Source organism: Lonchura striata, chromosome 15 (genome assembly GCF_046129695.1).
Source record: "Lonchura striata isolate bLonStr1 chromosome 15, bLonStr1.mat, whole genome shotgun sequence".
Lineage (NCBI taxonomy): Eukaryota > Metazoa > Chordata > Aves > Passeriformes > Estrildidae > Lonchura > Lonchura striata.
The window spans coordinates 5,454,069-5,467,415 of record NC_134617.1 but is presented as its reverse complement, the minus strand read 5'-3'; the positions used below and the strand labels follow the sequence as shown (position 1 = coordinate 5,467,415).

At 45.4% G+C, this 13,347-nt stretch overlaps 1 protein-coding gene across 2 annotated transcripts in view; it reads left to right on the top strand.

Moving 5' to 3' along the window:
• GRIA1 (glutamate ionotropic receptor AMPA type subunit 1) overlaps positions 1-11,881 on the top strand; it is a 124,382-nt gene extending 112,501 nt beyond the window's left edge. For both annotated transcript variants that reach the window (XM_021552138.3, XM_021552137.3), the window contains exons 15-16: positions 4,992-5,126; positions 7,055-11,881. In XM_021552138.3, coding sequence (XP_021407813.1) covers positions 4,992-5,126; positions 7,055-7,243 — 324 coding nt within the window. In that variant the 3' untranslated portion in view covers positions 7,244-11,881. The remainder of the gene's footprint in view (positions 1-4,991; positions 5,127-7,054) is intronic.
• The last annotated feature ends 1,466 nt before the right edge of the window (positions 11,882-13,347 follow it).

Below are 13,347 nucleotides of genomic sequence, written 5' to 3'. Positions count from 1 at the left end.
CTTATTTTCAATGGTCCCAGATGATGTTCCATGCCTGTACTGATTTTAATCTGTTTATCTACCTATTTTCCACCAAGATTTTTATCCAGAGAAATTCCTGTGAAGAAACAGTAGATACATTAGTGGATCTGAACTCAAACTCCAAAGGCAAACGCTCCTGCTTTGCTGAATATTTTGATATGTCATGGCATCCCACAAGGTGCTGGACATTCAATCCATGGCTCCAGCTGCACTGACAGACAGTGGGACATCCCAGGCAGTGTCCTGCACTGGGCAGCAATGTCCCTGCTGCTCCTGCTCCCACTGTGAGCACACAGCAGCCACCCCTTCACACAGGCCCAGGGTTTTCCATACACACTCACCTCCAGCACTGCACATAGCTAGAAACCATCACCAATTCCTGAGCTTTTCTGAGTCCCCTCTACTTGCCACAGCAGGAGAGACAGAGACACTGTAATAGGCACTTTCCTAGAAGGACCTGATTTTAAAAACAAGCACAGGATGGATTTTTTGCAGGCTATGAAATGGGCTTGCAAGGGATGCCTTGTGTTGTTGAAATGTAATGACAAGGTAGACTCTAAATTTTGTGGCAGATGGATGTGATTCCTGGAGCTTTTGCAAGGCACTGGGAGAAAGGAATTTTTTTTTCTAGACCATGATGTCCAGCTGCTTTCAAGGGCATCCAGGTCTGTCATGCAATTAAAAGATACACATTTCCCAGCCCTCTTCTCCAGTGCAAGAATTTTGGTTTTGTTAAAAAAAAAAAAAAAAACAATAAAAATAAAAATAAAAATAAATAAATAAATAAATAAATAAATAAAATCCTGCTAGTGCCTTGCCCAAACTTTGCAGGAAATTGGCAAATTTTCAAATCAGTGATATCTTATGCTGAGCAGCCCCATCCCCAGCCATCCATGTGCTCCTGCACATCCCTGGCAGCACTCTGAGTCAATGGCCAGAGCTATGTCCTTCGTTGACAAGCTTTAGGCCTTACCCCACTAAAGTCTGACCAGATTTTGGGGTAAAAGCTCAACTTCTGGAGATGTTACCTGCTATAAGGACAGTTCATCTTCTAGAGACTGCAACAACTCAAGACACCATCACCCTGTGCTGCCAATGGGCTCTGCTCACACTGGGTGACAGAAGGGACCAACCCTGCTGGGAAACTCAGCAAATTGGGCCTGATGCCTGTCAGCCAGTGAGGATTAAATAATGACAAAGGGGATGATGGACACGGTGCCATGCTTGAGAGTAACAGACAGGAAGGTGCCTGGTTGCTGCAGCAACAAGGCTGGGAAGATGGGTTTTTCTTTTGGGAAGATGGGTTTTTCTTTCTCTTTTCACCTGCCAATCTTCCCCCCACGTCAGGGCTCTGCTGCTGCGGGAGACGAACAGTGACATTTACACTCCCACTAACAAGCTGGTTCAGTGATGGGCAGCTCTGCAGGAGAGCAGCTGGAGTCACAGAGCCTGAGCAGAGAGGCAGGGAGTGTCCTCTCGAGTGCATAGAATAATTTGGGACTTTTTGTTATTATTAGCATTACTGGGACAGGGTCATGCATGGAAACAGCAGAGAGAGCCTCAGTGGGGCACTCGGGGCTTTGGACCCTTCATGTGGGTCAGGTCCTGCAGCTGATGGGAGCGACGAGATGTCACTCCTGCCCAAAGAACATCTCTACATGTCCTGCTGGGAGAGGGAAGGAAGAAAAAGGATATTAAAAGGAGAATTTGCAAGAAGTCAAGCATCACCACAGGAGCAGTTTCACTTCTCAGCCTGTTCATAGTAGCAGGCTGTGCCATCAGCCGTGCTCCTGCAGTTCAGCATTCCTCTGTGCCCCAGGAGTCTGCCTTTGGCTCCTTGGGAGAAGCCTGACTAAAGAGACAGAACTGAAACTCAGGCTGCTTTTTCCCTCCCTGTATCTTTGCCCACCACTGTGTCTCTCAATGCTTTCCTTTGCCTTCTGGATAAGACAACATTCTGTTCACCCAGAGTGTCACAGTAATAATAGGAACAGCAGTAATAGGAGTAAGAACAATAACAATAATAATGCTACTGCAAAGTAAATGTAAGAAAAACATAACAGCCCTGAAATGAATTGCAGTGATGGTGCAGGAAACTGCTTTGGGTGATCTCCTCTCTCTCACTGGTTGTTTTGCTGCTGGCATGAGGAGGAAAGTGGGACTTAAGGACCAGCAGCCTTTCCTGGTTGCCAGACTGCTCTGCCACTGCAGCCAGCTGAGGAGGTGCCTCATTGGATCATGAATCTCAAACTGGGGGTGGAAATAAATATCGTGGCAAATCAACCCTGAGATTTGTGTATTCCCATGCCCAAAAGAGCCAAGGAAGGCAGATTTCCAAAGAATCTATGGCTGCAAGTCAAAGACTATTGTATGGATTGCACTGATCCATTTATTTGAAGGAGAGCATCAATGGGTTTTCTCTTGTCTAGAGTGTCATCCTTTTGCACAAAGTTTGGACATTCCTAATATTGTGGAGATTTCCACCCTATTGTTAAATCGAGGTGAAAGTGTAAGCTGGCAATTATTAGTAATACACAGCTAAAAAGACTGCTCCACCTGCATCCCGGTCCCCATTTTTCTCTCGGAGCAGAGAGTATGTGCTAATCAGCCACATCTCATTAAGAAGCCAGGCTAAAAGGTTAGAATGCTGAGAAGGGCAGCCCCCTTTTAGTGTCTTTACCCTCCCTGAAGCTGGGGCAGCTCCTTCAGACTGAATCTTAAAGGGAAAAGTACCTGATATGTTGTAACACAGTTTCCTCAGAGTAATTGCTCTGCTTTTCTACGTCTCCTCTAAAAAACTCCCAGCATTTCCCAATTGGTGCTTAAAAGTGCACCCAACAATCTACAGAAAAGAGATGACTGAACAAATATACAGACAAGCTTGGGGGGAAAACTGCATGAAGGAAGATTAGAAAAAGACCAGAGAAATAATCTTTCAAGTATTGAAACTGCAGAAATTAAGAGGATATTTGCAGAAATCTCTCATTACAGAGAGCACACAGGAAGCATCAAGATTACAACCAGACTAGTGCATGAAGGTTACACATGGGAGAAACCCAATCTTTCCACCAACACACAGTGACCACAACGAGTCCCTTGTCAAAGTGATCAATCAGCAAAACATGGAAAATGAAGTCACTCGTGGAGTTTTTTCCAGCAAATGGAACTCAGCAGGGATGGCCCCATTAACAACCTTTGCATCTTCCAGCAGAGGGTTCAGGATGGAAAGTTGCTCACCATGGTACCAGAGTCCACAGTGGGAGCTCCAGCTGGGAAGAAGCTTTACAGTGGGTCAGATGAAGGAGAAATAGAAGGAAAAAAAAATTCTTTTTAGCATTCTTGACTGGAATGCCCATTTCTTCTAATTAAAAAAAAAAAAAAACACATTCTCTTCTGTTACAGGAGTTTTTTTTAATTTTCATGCCTTGAGGGTTGACTTTTTTTCCACCAAACCCTAATAGAGAAAAAGAGTCCTTTGCAAAAACATACTTGCCTGAAAGACTGTGCCAGTGTCAGGCAGACTGCCCTGTATCGAAACCTTCCATGCTCATGTTGAAGTTCCAGTTTGGACCCTTTTGACGTCACTCCAATATCCTTTTCTGATTCCTGAATCCCCTCCCGTCCCCAAAACTGTGGGTTGCTTCTTGTAAAACCTGCCAAGAAAAGCAAGTGAATCAACTGTCCTACAAGGGCAAGAACAGGCTGTGCCACCCACCAGTCCACGTGTCTGTGGAGTAGCAGAGAGGAGCACCAAGAACTGTGCAGAGGCTTCACTACCAGCTGCAGACACTTCCACAGGCACCAGTGTTCTCCTTTAACTCTGTGGCTACATCTCAAATGAGCCACATGCAATTTTCCTCCCACGTCCACAGAGCAGGGCTGTCAATGCTGCTCAGGCTCTGGTGGCCCCAGCAGATTTGCGCTGAGCTGTTGGGCTGGCCCTGGGGAATCTGTCTGTCAAATAGGTATTGAGTCAAAATTGCAGAGCAGCAGCAAGCATGGAGCAGGGCACTCTGTCTGGTTCACTGTAGAGGAAGCCTGTCCTAGAAACGGAGCCTTGCACATGGAGCTGAGCCAAGTTTGGGATCCTGTTGCTGCCCAGATTATCCTCACACCCCAACTCAACCTGGTCATCGTGGAGAAGAAGGTTTTGAAAGCTGCAGGGGGTGACATCAGGGTTAGATGTGGGAATTTGGTTTCCCTCACAGTGAAATGAGTCGTTCTGAGCTTTGTCTCTTCCCCAGAGAGCCGTGACAATTCATTAGGCAATTATAAAATCAGAATGTAGCTGCTGACTAAAAGTTGCAGCTCATTAATAGCCCTATTTATTGCCAACCAAATAATTAGCTTAGACATGCATCAGCAGGTCTTGATTGCATATGAAATAACTGCCTTATTACATAGAAATAAAATGAGTTTGTGAGGACAGCTGAGGTGTCACCTCAACCCCAGAATCGAAGAGGAAAAGAAAAAAAAGGGAAAAAAGTCCATCCATTTCAATGTGTTGCTCAGCAACAGAATTTGCGGGGGAACAATCTAGGAAAGAAGGAATGAGCATTTCCAAGAGAACAGGTTATTTCAGGCAAGACATCAGGGATGAGCAAATGTCACAGAGGAGGAAAACTTCAAATTTTTTTCTCCTTTAATCAATAATTCAAACTAGACATTTTGGATAAAACAAGCATTTAAGTTAGCTGATTTAAAAACAGAGATCCCAAACCTTTACCAAGAGTCATATTGCTGAGGAAATGTTTGTTTGTTTGTGTGAGGGAAACGTTAGATTTACTAGACACTGAATTAAAAATTTAAAAATGCTCTTAGAAATGTCACTTGTTCATTTAAAGAGGATGATGATGTAATGCCAGTACTGCTATGTTGTGCAGCATCCTTCCCAGAGCAATCCCATATTAATTTTGTTGTTCTCCTTTCCCGTGTGCCCTCCTTTCCCTCCCTTCTCCTTCTTCTTCCAGGACAAGACGAGCGCGCTGAGCCTCAGCAATGTGGCGGGGGTTTTCTATATCCTCATCGGTGGGCTCGGACTCGCCATGCTGGTTGCCTTAATCGAGTTTTGTTACAAGTCCAGAAGTGAATCAAAGCGGATGAAGGTGGCAACCCATTCCACGGCCTTTCACACCTTCTCTCTGATCCTCCCCCGGCTCCACACCTGCCTTCAGAGACGGATGCAGCCCAGGCCATGGCTGGAAAGCCAAGACATAGGGATCATGAAGTGACTGTGTCACTCCACTTGCTAGAAAGGATTAGGACCATCTGAGGAAGCTGAAAGAGGGTCAAGTGGGCTGTCATGGGGAGCTGATGCAAGATCAGACATGTGGCAGGATGCTAATTCGAAATCCAGACATAAAGCAAAAACACAGCACAAGCAGCAACAGAAACACATTGAAATTATTTAAAATTAATGAAGGCAGGCTATGGCGATGTGTGTGCAGCATGGATGAAGTGTGCTGGGGCTGGTGTGATACAGCTGGTGCTGCAATATGGAAAAATCCCCAAACCCAGGCTCTTAACAGCAAGATAAAACTGGGAGAGCACAGTAATGATTCACATCCTGTTGTTTCCTTTGCTGGCACCCTGCTGGCACCATTTCCAGGCTGCAACACCAATACATGCTCAGAGCATTGTTGCCCTGGAATGGATGATGTGGGCCTCCAAATCCCAGAATTATGGGTCCTCTTTGAGAGAAATTGGCCTCCAATGTCTCCTGTAATGGTTTTTTTAACTTGACCCTGTCATGGCCTTGCAGAAGCATATTTCCTACAGCCCAGGAGATCTGTTTCAGCCCTAAATTCTGAGTGTTGTGTCAAGAGTGGATTAGATTTGATAGCCTTGGAGATAGACATTTAATGCAGCACCTGTGGAGCAAGTATATCTTGGCAATCCCTTATAGAGATACCGTGGTATTCAAGGAGGCAGTGGGATGAGTGGCACATCCCTTGTGTTCCTCATCTTGACCTCTGCCAGGAGCATGGAATTTGTTATGGAAATATAAAGCATGCAGTGAGTTTCAAAAAATCCAAATAGTTTTTTATTTCACTGAAACTCACCCAGAACCAAAAGGAAAATAAGCAACTGCTTCTTTGGGTTTTATGTCGCCATTTCGCAGCATGCTCAATGTTTTGTCAGCAATAATAACATTTCTAATGCACTGAAAATGTGCTACAGCTCTTTTGCCACTGAGGTTCAGGAAATTCCACAGGCAATGAGAGCTACCTTGAGCACAGGGGTAAAATAATGTGAACAAATAGTGTCCATGGAAGTACAAAGATTAGATTGTAATTTATGCCCACTGTAAAGCTAGGTATGGCACAAATGCACTGCAAGAAAAGTGTCTGAATGCAATAGCTCAGCTATTCCAGATATATCTGTTAGGCATAATTCTTTACCTGAATATAACAGTCCAGAAAGAATGATGGTGCCCTTGGAGATAGCTTGAATGCAAAGAAACCAAACTGGCTTTATCTTTTAGTTTGATTGTTCTAAGCAGGTGGTTTCTTTAGATCTCTGAAAGCAAATGTTTTGGATGCATGTGGAACAGGAAGATGAAATTCAGTTTCCTGAATTAGGCTTGCATTTCCTAGTTACCTCAGTCATCACTGTAGACAAAAACACAGGCACATGCTCAAGTTCTCACATGAGGAAAGTTAAACATATGTTTGCTGTGAATCAGAGTCCACTGTGCATAACAGTCCTGGAGTAGCAATAGCATCTCTATGGGGGAAGTGTGTAAAATACCTCTGCTCAGATCCAGGATGACTGTTCTTATGTTGTAGAGTTTGAAGAGGTTTTTGGCATATGGCACTGATGCTTTATACCCCAAAATACTGCTGAAACATTTAATTTTGCATGTAGAAGAGGTGTGAATGAACAGAGCAGATGCAGTGGGGACATGCAGAAAGTGAGAGTCTGAATGGAGATAAGGGGAGAACAGTAACAGAAAGACAGGACTGGTTAATATTATAATTTCTCCAACATTGCAAAGGACAGGGGGAGACCCCCCCCCGTCTTTCCTAAAAAGGGTTTTTGTTTAATCCCACAGCAATCAATCAACGAAGCCATACGGACATCAACCCTTCCCAGGCCGGCTGCAGCAGGAGGCAGTGGAGAAAATGGACGTGTGGTCAGCCACGATTTCCCCAAATCCATGCAGACGATCCCATGCATGAGCCACAGCACTGGCATGTCCCTGGGAGCTACGGGATTATAATTGGCCTTTTGACCCATTTCCTGGGTGAGAGCAGGGGCAGCCCAACTCCACCTCTCCAGAGCCAAAAAACATACCCAACACCAACAAGACAAACGATGATGACAGAAGGGACAATTGGATGGATCTTCTCAAGGAAATCAAATAAATTTCCCTTTTTATTTGCAAACAGATCCACTGGCAGGAGAACAGAAACAGGTCTGTACTGCAATAAGGAGAGTGTAATGGGATTTTACAGACTCGTGAACCATCCCTGATCAAAGAACCACTGGAACACTAATGAGGACTATGCCATTTTGTTTTAACTTGGTTGTTAATAAGTCTTAGTGTGTGCAATATATATATTTTTTCTTACTAATTCCTGTGGTGTCAGGGTAACATCAGCCCTTTCCCCCTTCCCTGCTCAGTCCTTCAATCTGGTTTAGTTTGGGATGCAAATCACAGTGTCTGAGCTACTAAAGGCAAAAAAAGACAGACCGATAGGTGGCAAGTAGAACTCAGTGCAGGGCGTCAGCATTGACCTGTTTTGTCCGTCGTGGTTCTGCCTTGGTTGCTCTGTGGTGAGCTCGGGCTGTGGAGTGATCGCAGCAGGCAGATGGAGCTGCCCCCAGCCCTCCCTGCAGCAGGAAGGACTCGATGAGGAAGAAACCTAAACAGAGACATGAGGCTGTTTTACAGGGGAGAAGTCATGGGTGAGTTTGGAAACCCCAGGCAGCACGAGGACAAAGCAGTAATTCTTCCAGAGACGATGGGTGGTGATTCAAGAGGAAAATCACGTGCCTGGAGTGGAGAGTGGCAGACTGGAGCAGAGGGCTGGTCGGCTGCTGAAGAGGGAAAGTAAATGTGGTATTTGTTCCCCTCACGTGTGACTCTCCTGCCCAGGTTATTGGGGGCTAATAAGCAATTGTGAACCATTTCTTCATTGCTTAGCTTCTGTGTGTGCTCCCTTTCTGGTGGTCACATAAGGGAACCACCTCGGGCCAGGAACAGGCCATCTCCAGACACCCAGTTCGACAGCTGCCAATTAACCAGCGCAACGTGCTGCACGTCACGGGGCTGCAACGGGGACACCCTGCCCTTCTGCTCTGAAATCCCCTTATGGCCATTCTTTTCTAACTCAGAGGGACATTTTGTAGGTAGCTGGCCAGAATGGATTCCTGGAAGGAATGCTGAAGCAAACCAAGGAGGAGATCATACAAGAGCTTAATTCCAGCAAACATGACATTCAGTAGCATCAGTGCTGGTCACAATCGTCCCACCAAGCTGGGGCCTGTCTGGGTACAAAGACAACCGTAGCAGATTCCCACTTGTATCCTTAGAGAGGGGGAAGCATCCACAAGTCAGGAAAGCAGGCTGCTGACCCCAAACTTGGTGTTGCAGAAACCCACAGTGCCAGACAGGCAGCTGGGGATCCAGCCACAGGCCTGGAGATCAATGGGGCAAGAACAGCTTTCCAGAACTACACAGAAGGTTCATTCTGTGAACCTCTGGCATGGACAGACAAATGCTTCTCACCTTGGTGGGCCTGAGAGACCTCAGGGGTTTGACATTCTCACATGAAGGATTCCCAGGGGAACATCTGGTGAGGGAGAAGATCTGTGTGGCAGGGGCCACAGTGAGCCCACTTGGCCTGGTCCCATCTCATTTATGACAAATAAAGTTCAAAGGTTCTCACAGAGTCCAACAAATACCAGGGACTGAGCTGCTGCTGGAGCATTCTGAGCTGCTTTTTCTCTTTTTTTTTACTTTTTTCTGTTTTTTGCAACATAGCAAGAGAGGAGCGACAAAAGAAGGGAAGGTGAAGAGAAAATGATGCAGGCCAATGACTGGCACGGGTCTATGAGGAGAATCTGGAATTAAGGCTGGAAATTATGAATACCAGTTTCCATTAGTGTTTGACTGTGCAGAGCAATACATTTACCACTTTTAACACCAGCCTGGTCTGAAGCATCTACTCCAATTGTCATCCAACAATTTGGAGACCAGCAAGTCAGAGTCAAGGTCCTAAGCCTGGGCACAGCATGCCATGTGCCAATGTTCTCCTCTGTCCAAAACTGGGAACATTGTGATCTTCATCTCTCATCGCTGAACATGAACTCTGTTAACAGCCACTCCAAACACCACTTCAGGGCTCTTTCTGTTGTTTATCATTATTTTTAACCTGCTTTTCTTAATTTTAACTTCAGTTCTGTGTAACTCTAGCACAAGTGGAGGCATCCTTATCAGCACAAGCTCTTTTTTCCATGTCCAGAGCCCTCAGATGAGTCTCCTGTCCCAGCTCCTGTCATGTTCTGGGCCAGTGTGGTGGGAACAAGCTACTGGTACCCACCAGTGCCCCATCCTCCTCCAGGAACAGGACCAGGACTCCGTGGCAGCAGGTCACAGCAGTCTCGTGAGCAGCAGCACTGCTAGAACTGGCAACCTGTGGCATGAAGATGTGAGATGCAGCTGTGAAAGGCTTTTGATCAGCGGAGGGGTTACAAAACGAAAAAAAAAAAAAAAAAGTGAATAGGACAAAAGCGTGGAAAATGTAAACTTGTAATATGTATTTTTACTACACTTTTCTTAAAAATAGAGTAATGGTAAAACTCTTAAAGACATTGACATTTTTTCTCAACAGGATTCCATATTTAACAGTTTTGGCTTTCATTAAATTTTGCTCTTTGGTACCTGGATCTTTTATTTAACAGCTATATTTGTTTTAGCTCTCTTTTGGTTTTTCTTTCTTTTTTTTTTTTTCCTTTTGGCAGTACTGCAAAGGATTTTACTTTATCAAATGCAATGGTGTTTTTCTTTTCCCATTCTCTTTTTTTGAAACAACATTTTTATTGGTAATTATTATTTTCACAAAAAAAAGGAAACTATCAGCTGGAATTTTAGAACCAAGGATCCATGATCCATTTCTCATACCTGTCCATGCCGTTTTGTGCCAGTGCTGGATGTGTGGAAATGAAAATTATGTTACCCCTCAGGCAATATTACCCAACCTGAATCAAAAGAGATTTCTTTGATTTTTGCTGTGTCTGACTTGTGAACAGCAGCCAAATAAACTGCTTCAGGTTGAAATTGGGAATCTATCTAATATTTACCCAAGAGTTAGAAAACTAAATATTCATTGGGTTCAAAATTAATGATTTTTCTTTGTTTGGAGTCTTGTGGGGTTATTTTTTGAGGAGGGCTATTAGAGGATTTTAGCTTGTTTTTACAGAGAGGGAAAACATGGCCAGCTCAGAGAAAACCCAGAACCAGCACTGGTCCAAAAATCCCTACCAGGATCAGCTTTCCTAGGAGCTCCCATGCTGTTTCAGAGGCTTGGACATTTAAGATGCTACTCAGTTTTCACATAATTGACCTGCTAAATTCCTCATCCAAAAACATGTTGAGGTGGGTAAAAGAAGACTTAAAGGGTGTTGGACATTTATGCAGATACTGACGGCTACTGAAGTAAATTGCACTTATTAATGTCATGCTTTTGTGGAGCACCTGGTGTCACAGGTGTGGAAGGACTCCCCTTCCCATATCCTCATCCCAGTTATCACCTGGGAAAGCTGAGACACACAAGTGCCTTTGGACCAAGCATCCCCCAGGGCCAAGGTTAGAGAACCAAGATCTCCAGCATCCACAAGTGGTGTCTTACCCACTGGTAAGTTTTAAATACAGAATCAGCAAGGGACAGCATTAATACGTTTTGAAAGGGCCAATGAACCCTGAGGCTTCAAAGAGCAAGAGATTCCCAAGCACTGGGGCCTGAAGGAGAGGCTTCCCGAGGGCAAGCTATCCTGAATCACCCCAGTCTGGTCTTCCACAATTCCCTAGGGATCCAGTGCTGTGCTGTGGGCTTGGATTCTGTCTCAAAGTGCCCTTCTTGCTCAGTGGTTCACTCTTGGTTCCCAGTGAGATTGCAAAAATGCACAAGAAATGTTCCCTCATATCTTAGCGTGAACAGGACAAAATTTCCTCCTAGTGGCAAACTCAAATATTCCTCGTAATAAAGTCTCCAGCAGGAATCGTTCTTCAGCAGTTGTTGAAGCAAAAAAAAAAAAAAAACAAACCTCACTGAACCCTGAAGTGCAGCAGGAGAACAACAGATGCATCTCCCAATCCATTCCTTTGCTATGGGGTCAGGACCCAGAGCTGGGATGTTCCAAAAGATGTGGCTGGGCTTGTTTGTCCCACCTGCCACCAAGTGCAAAAATCATCTAAGTTCAGGGAAGGGACAGGGCGTGCATCAAAGTGATCTGTAAACCAGTGGGTACCACTGGCTTGTTCAGCTCCAGCCACTCAGTGCTGTGTGTCCATCAGAATTTTTGGGAGACATGGGGAAGTTTTCACTGTGAACACAGGCTCCTGCTCAGTTTCCAATGACATGGTCAGTCACCCAGGTCTCACATGTGGCCCTTTGGTCCCAGGGGAACATTTCTGTACACGTTTCTAAGCCACATGTCAGAGCTTAGGCACCACCTTGAAGATGGGAATACATGGGTTCCTACCAGAAAAGGTACCAGCTTAACCCCAAATCCCTCTTGGGGACCTGTGTGGCCTGTTCTCTGATGGCTTTTGTGGCTGCTGACCCATCCTAAACACAGATATCCCTGTTACCTTCATGTTACCTGTGAGCATAAATCAGTTTGTCATCCACCAGTGCTGGTTTTGTGTCTTGGTACCCCACTGCTGACTGAAGTTCCCATGCTCTCATCTCTGATACCCAGTTAATTAATTAAATAACAGAAACATCAGGATATCACAGTGCCATGCACAGCTGCCCAGCAGCCTGTAGGAGGGCAGGGCTTTTGGGGCAAAATCCACATGGCAGCCCCAACTCCTTGTTGCTCCATCTTCATTACAAGGATGACACACTTCCCATCTTCTTACAGAGCTGCTCTGTTTTTTCCCAGACACCTGGTCCTGATGGTTTGAGTCTACAAGAGAGATTTTAGTGTGCAAGAACCTAAAACAGGTACTCCTAAGTGCAGAAGGGTGGCTTGAGACTGATCACTCCATCAAAATCCTGACTATTTCCACCCTGGGATTCTACACTCAGCATCACTTTCCATTTGCCTTCTGTCCATCCCCATCTTTCCTCCATCTGTACATCAATACTAACCTCAGCACTGCCAGCTTCTCCTCTCCAGGACCTGGAATGGGCTCTGGGTTTGTCCATTGTGTTCTCTTACAAGCAGATAAATCTCTGTCACCATATAGCTTTAGAAAGCAAATTAACTTTGGGATGGGGCAGAAGTGTGAATCCAGCTCCACCCTGGGCACAAAGGATCCCATAACCTCTCACACTGTCCTTGGGCAGCAAGGAGCCCTTCTGTGGAGCCACAACCCTGCAAAGTGCTGGGCTACCTGGCTGTTCCCAGAGCACCTGGACTAATCCCCCTTTTTCTGGAGTGCACTTCTCCCAGGGAGGCATTTCTGTCTGGCTGCCAGGAGGAAATCTGGCTTGGGGATGGAGAAGGGCAGAGTGCTGGGAATCACCTCCATGGAGTGAACTCACCTGTGCAAAGGGAGAGCTGTCTCTAGAGCAGTGAAACTGCAACCCTCACCCCCAGAAGGGTAATCACACCCCTTTCTCATGCACCAACATGCATGCACAGATATTGAGATGCCTTTCACAACCCAAATTATCTGTCAAGGTAATTCCTACACCTAAGGATCAACGGGGTATAAAGTAGCCGCCTCAAAGTGTGTTCATTACTCTGCAGGGCTGGTTTAACATGCTCTCTGGATCCCTTCAGCACTAGTTCCATGCATCAAAATTAATGGCATGTTGTGTTCTATAAGTCCTGACTTTTCAGATGAAAGGTACAAGGTGTTGTTTGCATCAGCGTTACAGTGTAATAAATCAATGCTTTCCCATTGGAAGGATTTCAGACAATCTCACAGCTTGCTCTCAGGAGCTCAAAAGACAACCTGCCTGCCAAGCCATTGGCCCATTAAAAAAAAATTTACATAAAAGCAGGAAAAAGAGGGGAAACCCCAACATTTCACTGCAGTGTTGTTGACTGTTTCGTGAAGGACACTGGGGCCAGGGCAGCAATGGCAAGGCTTCCTCAGGCCCCATCTCAAGAAGGGAGCACAGCCAAAGACAGCACGTTCCTTGT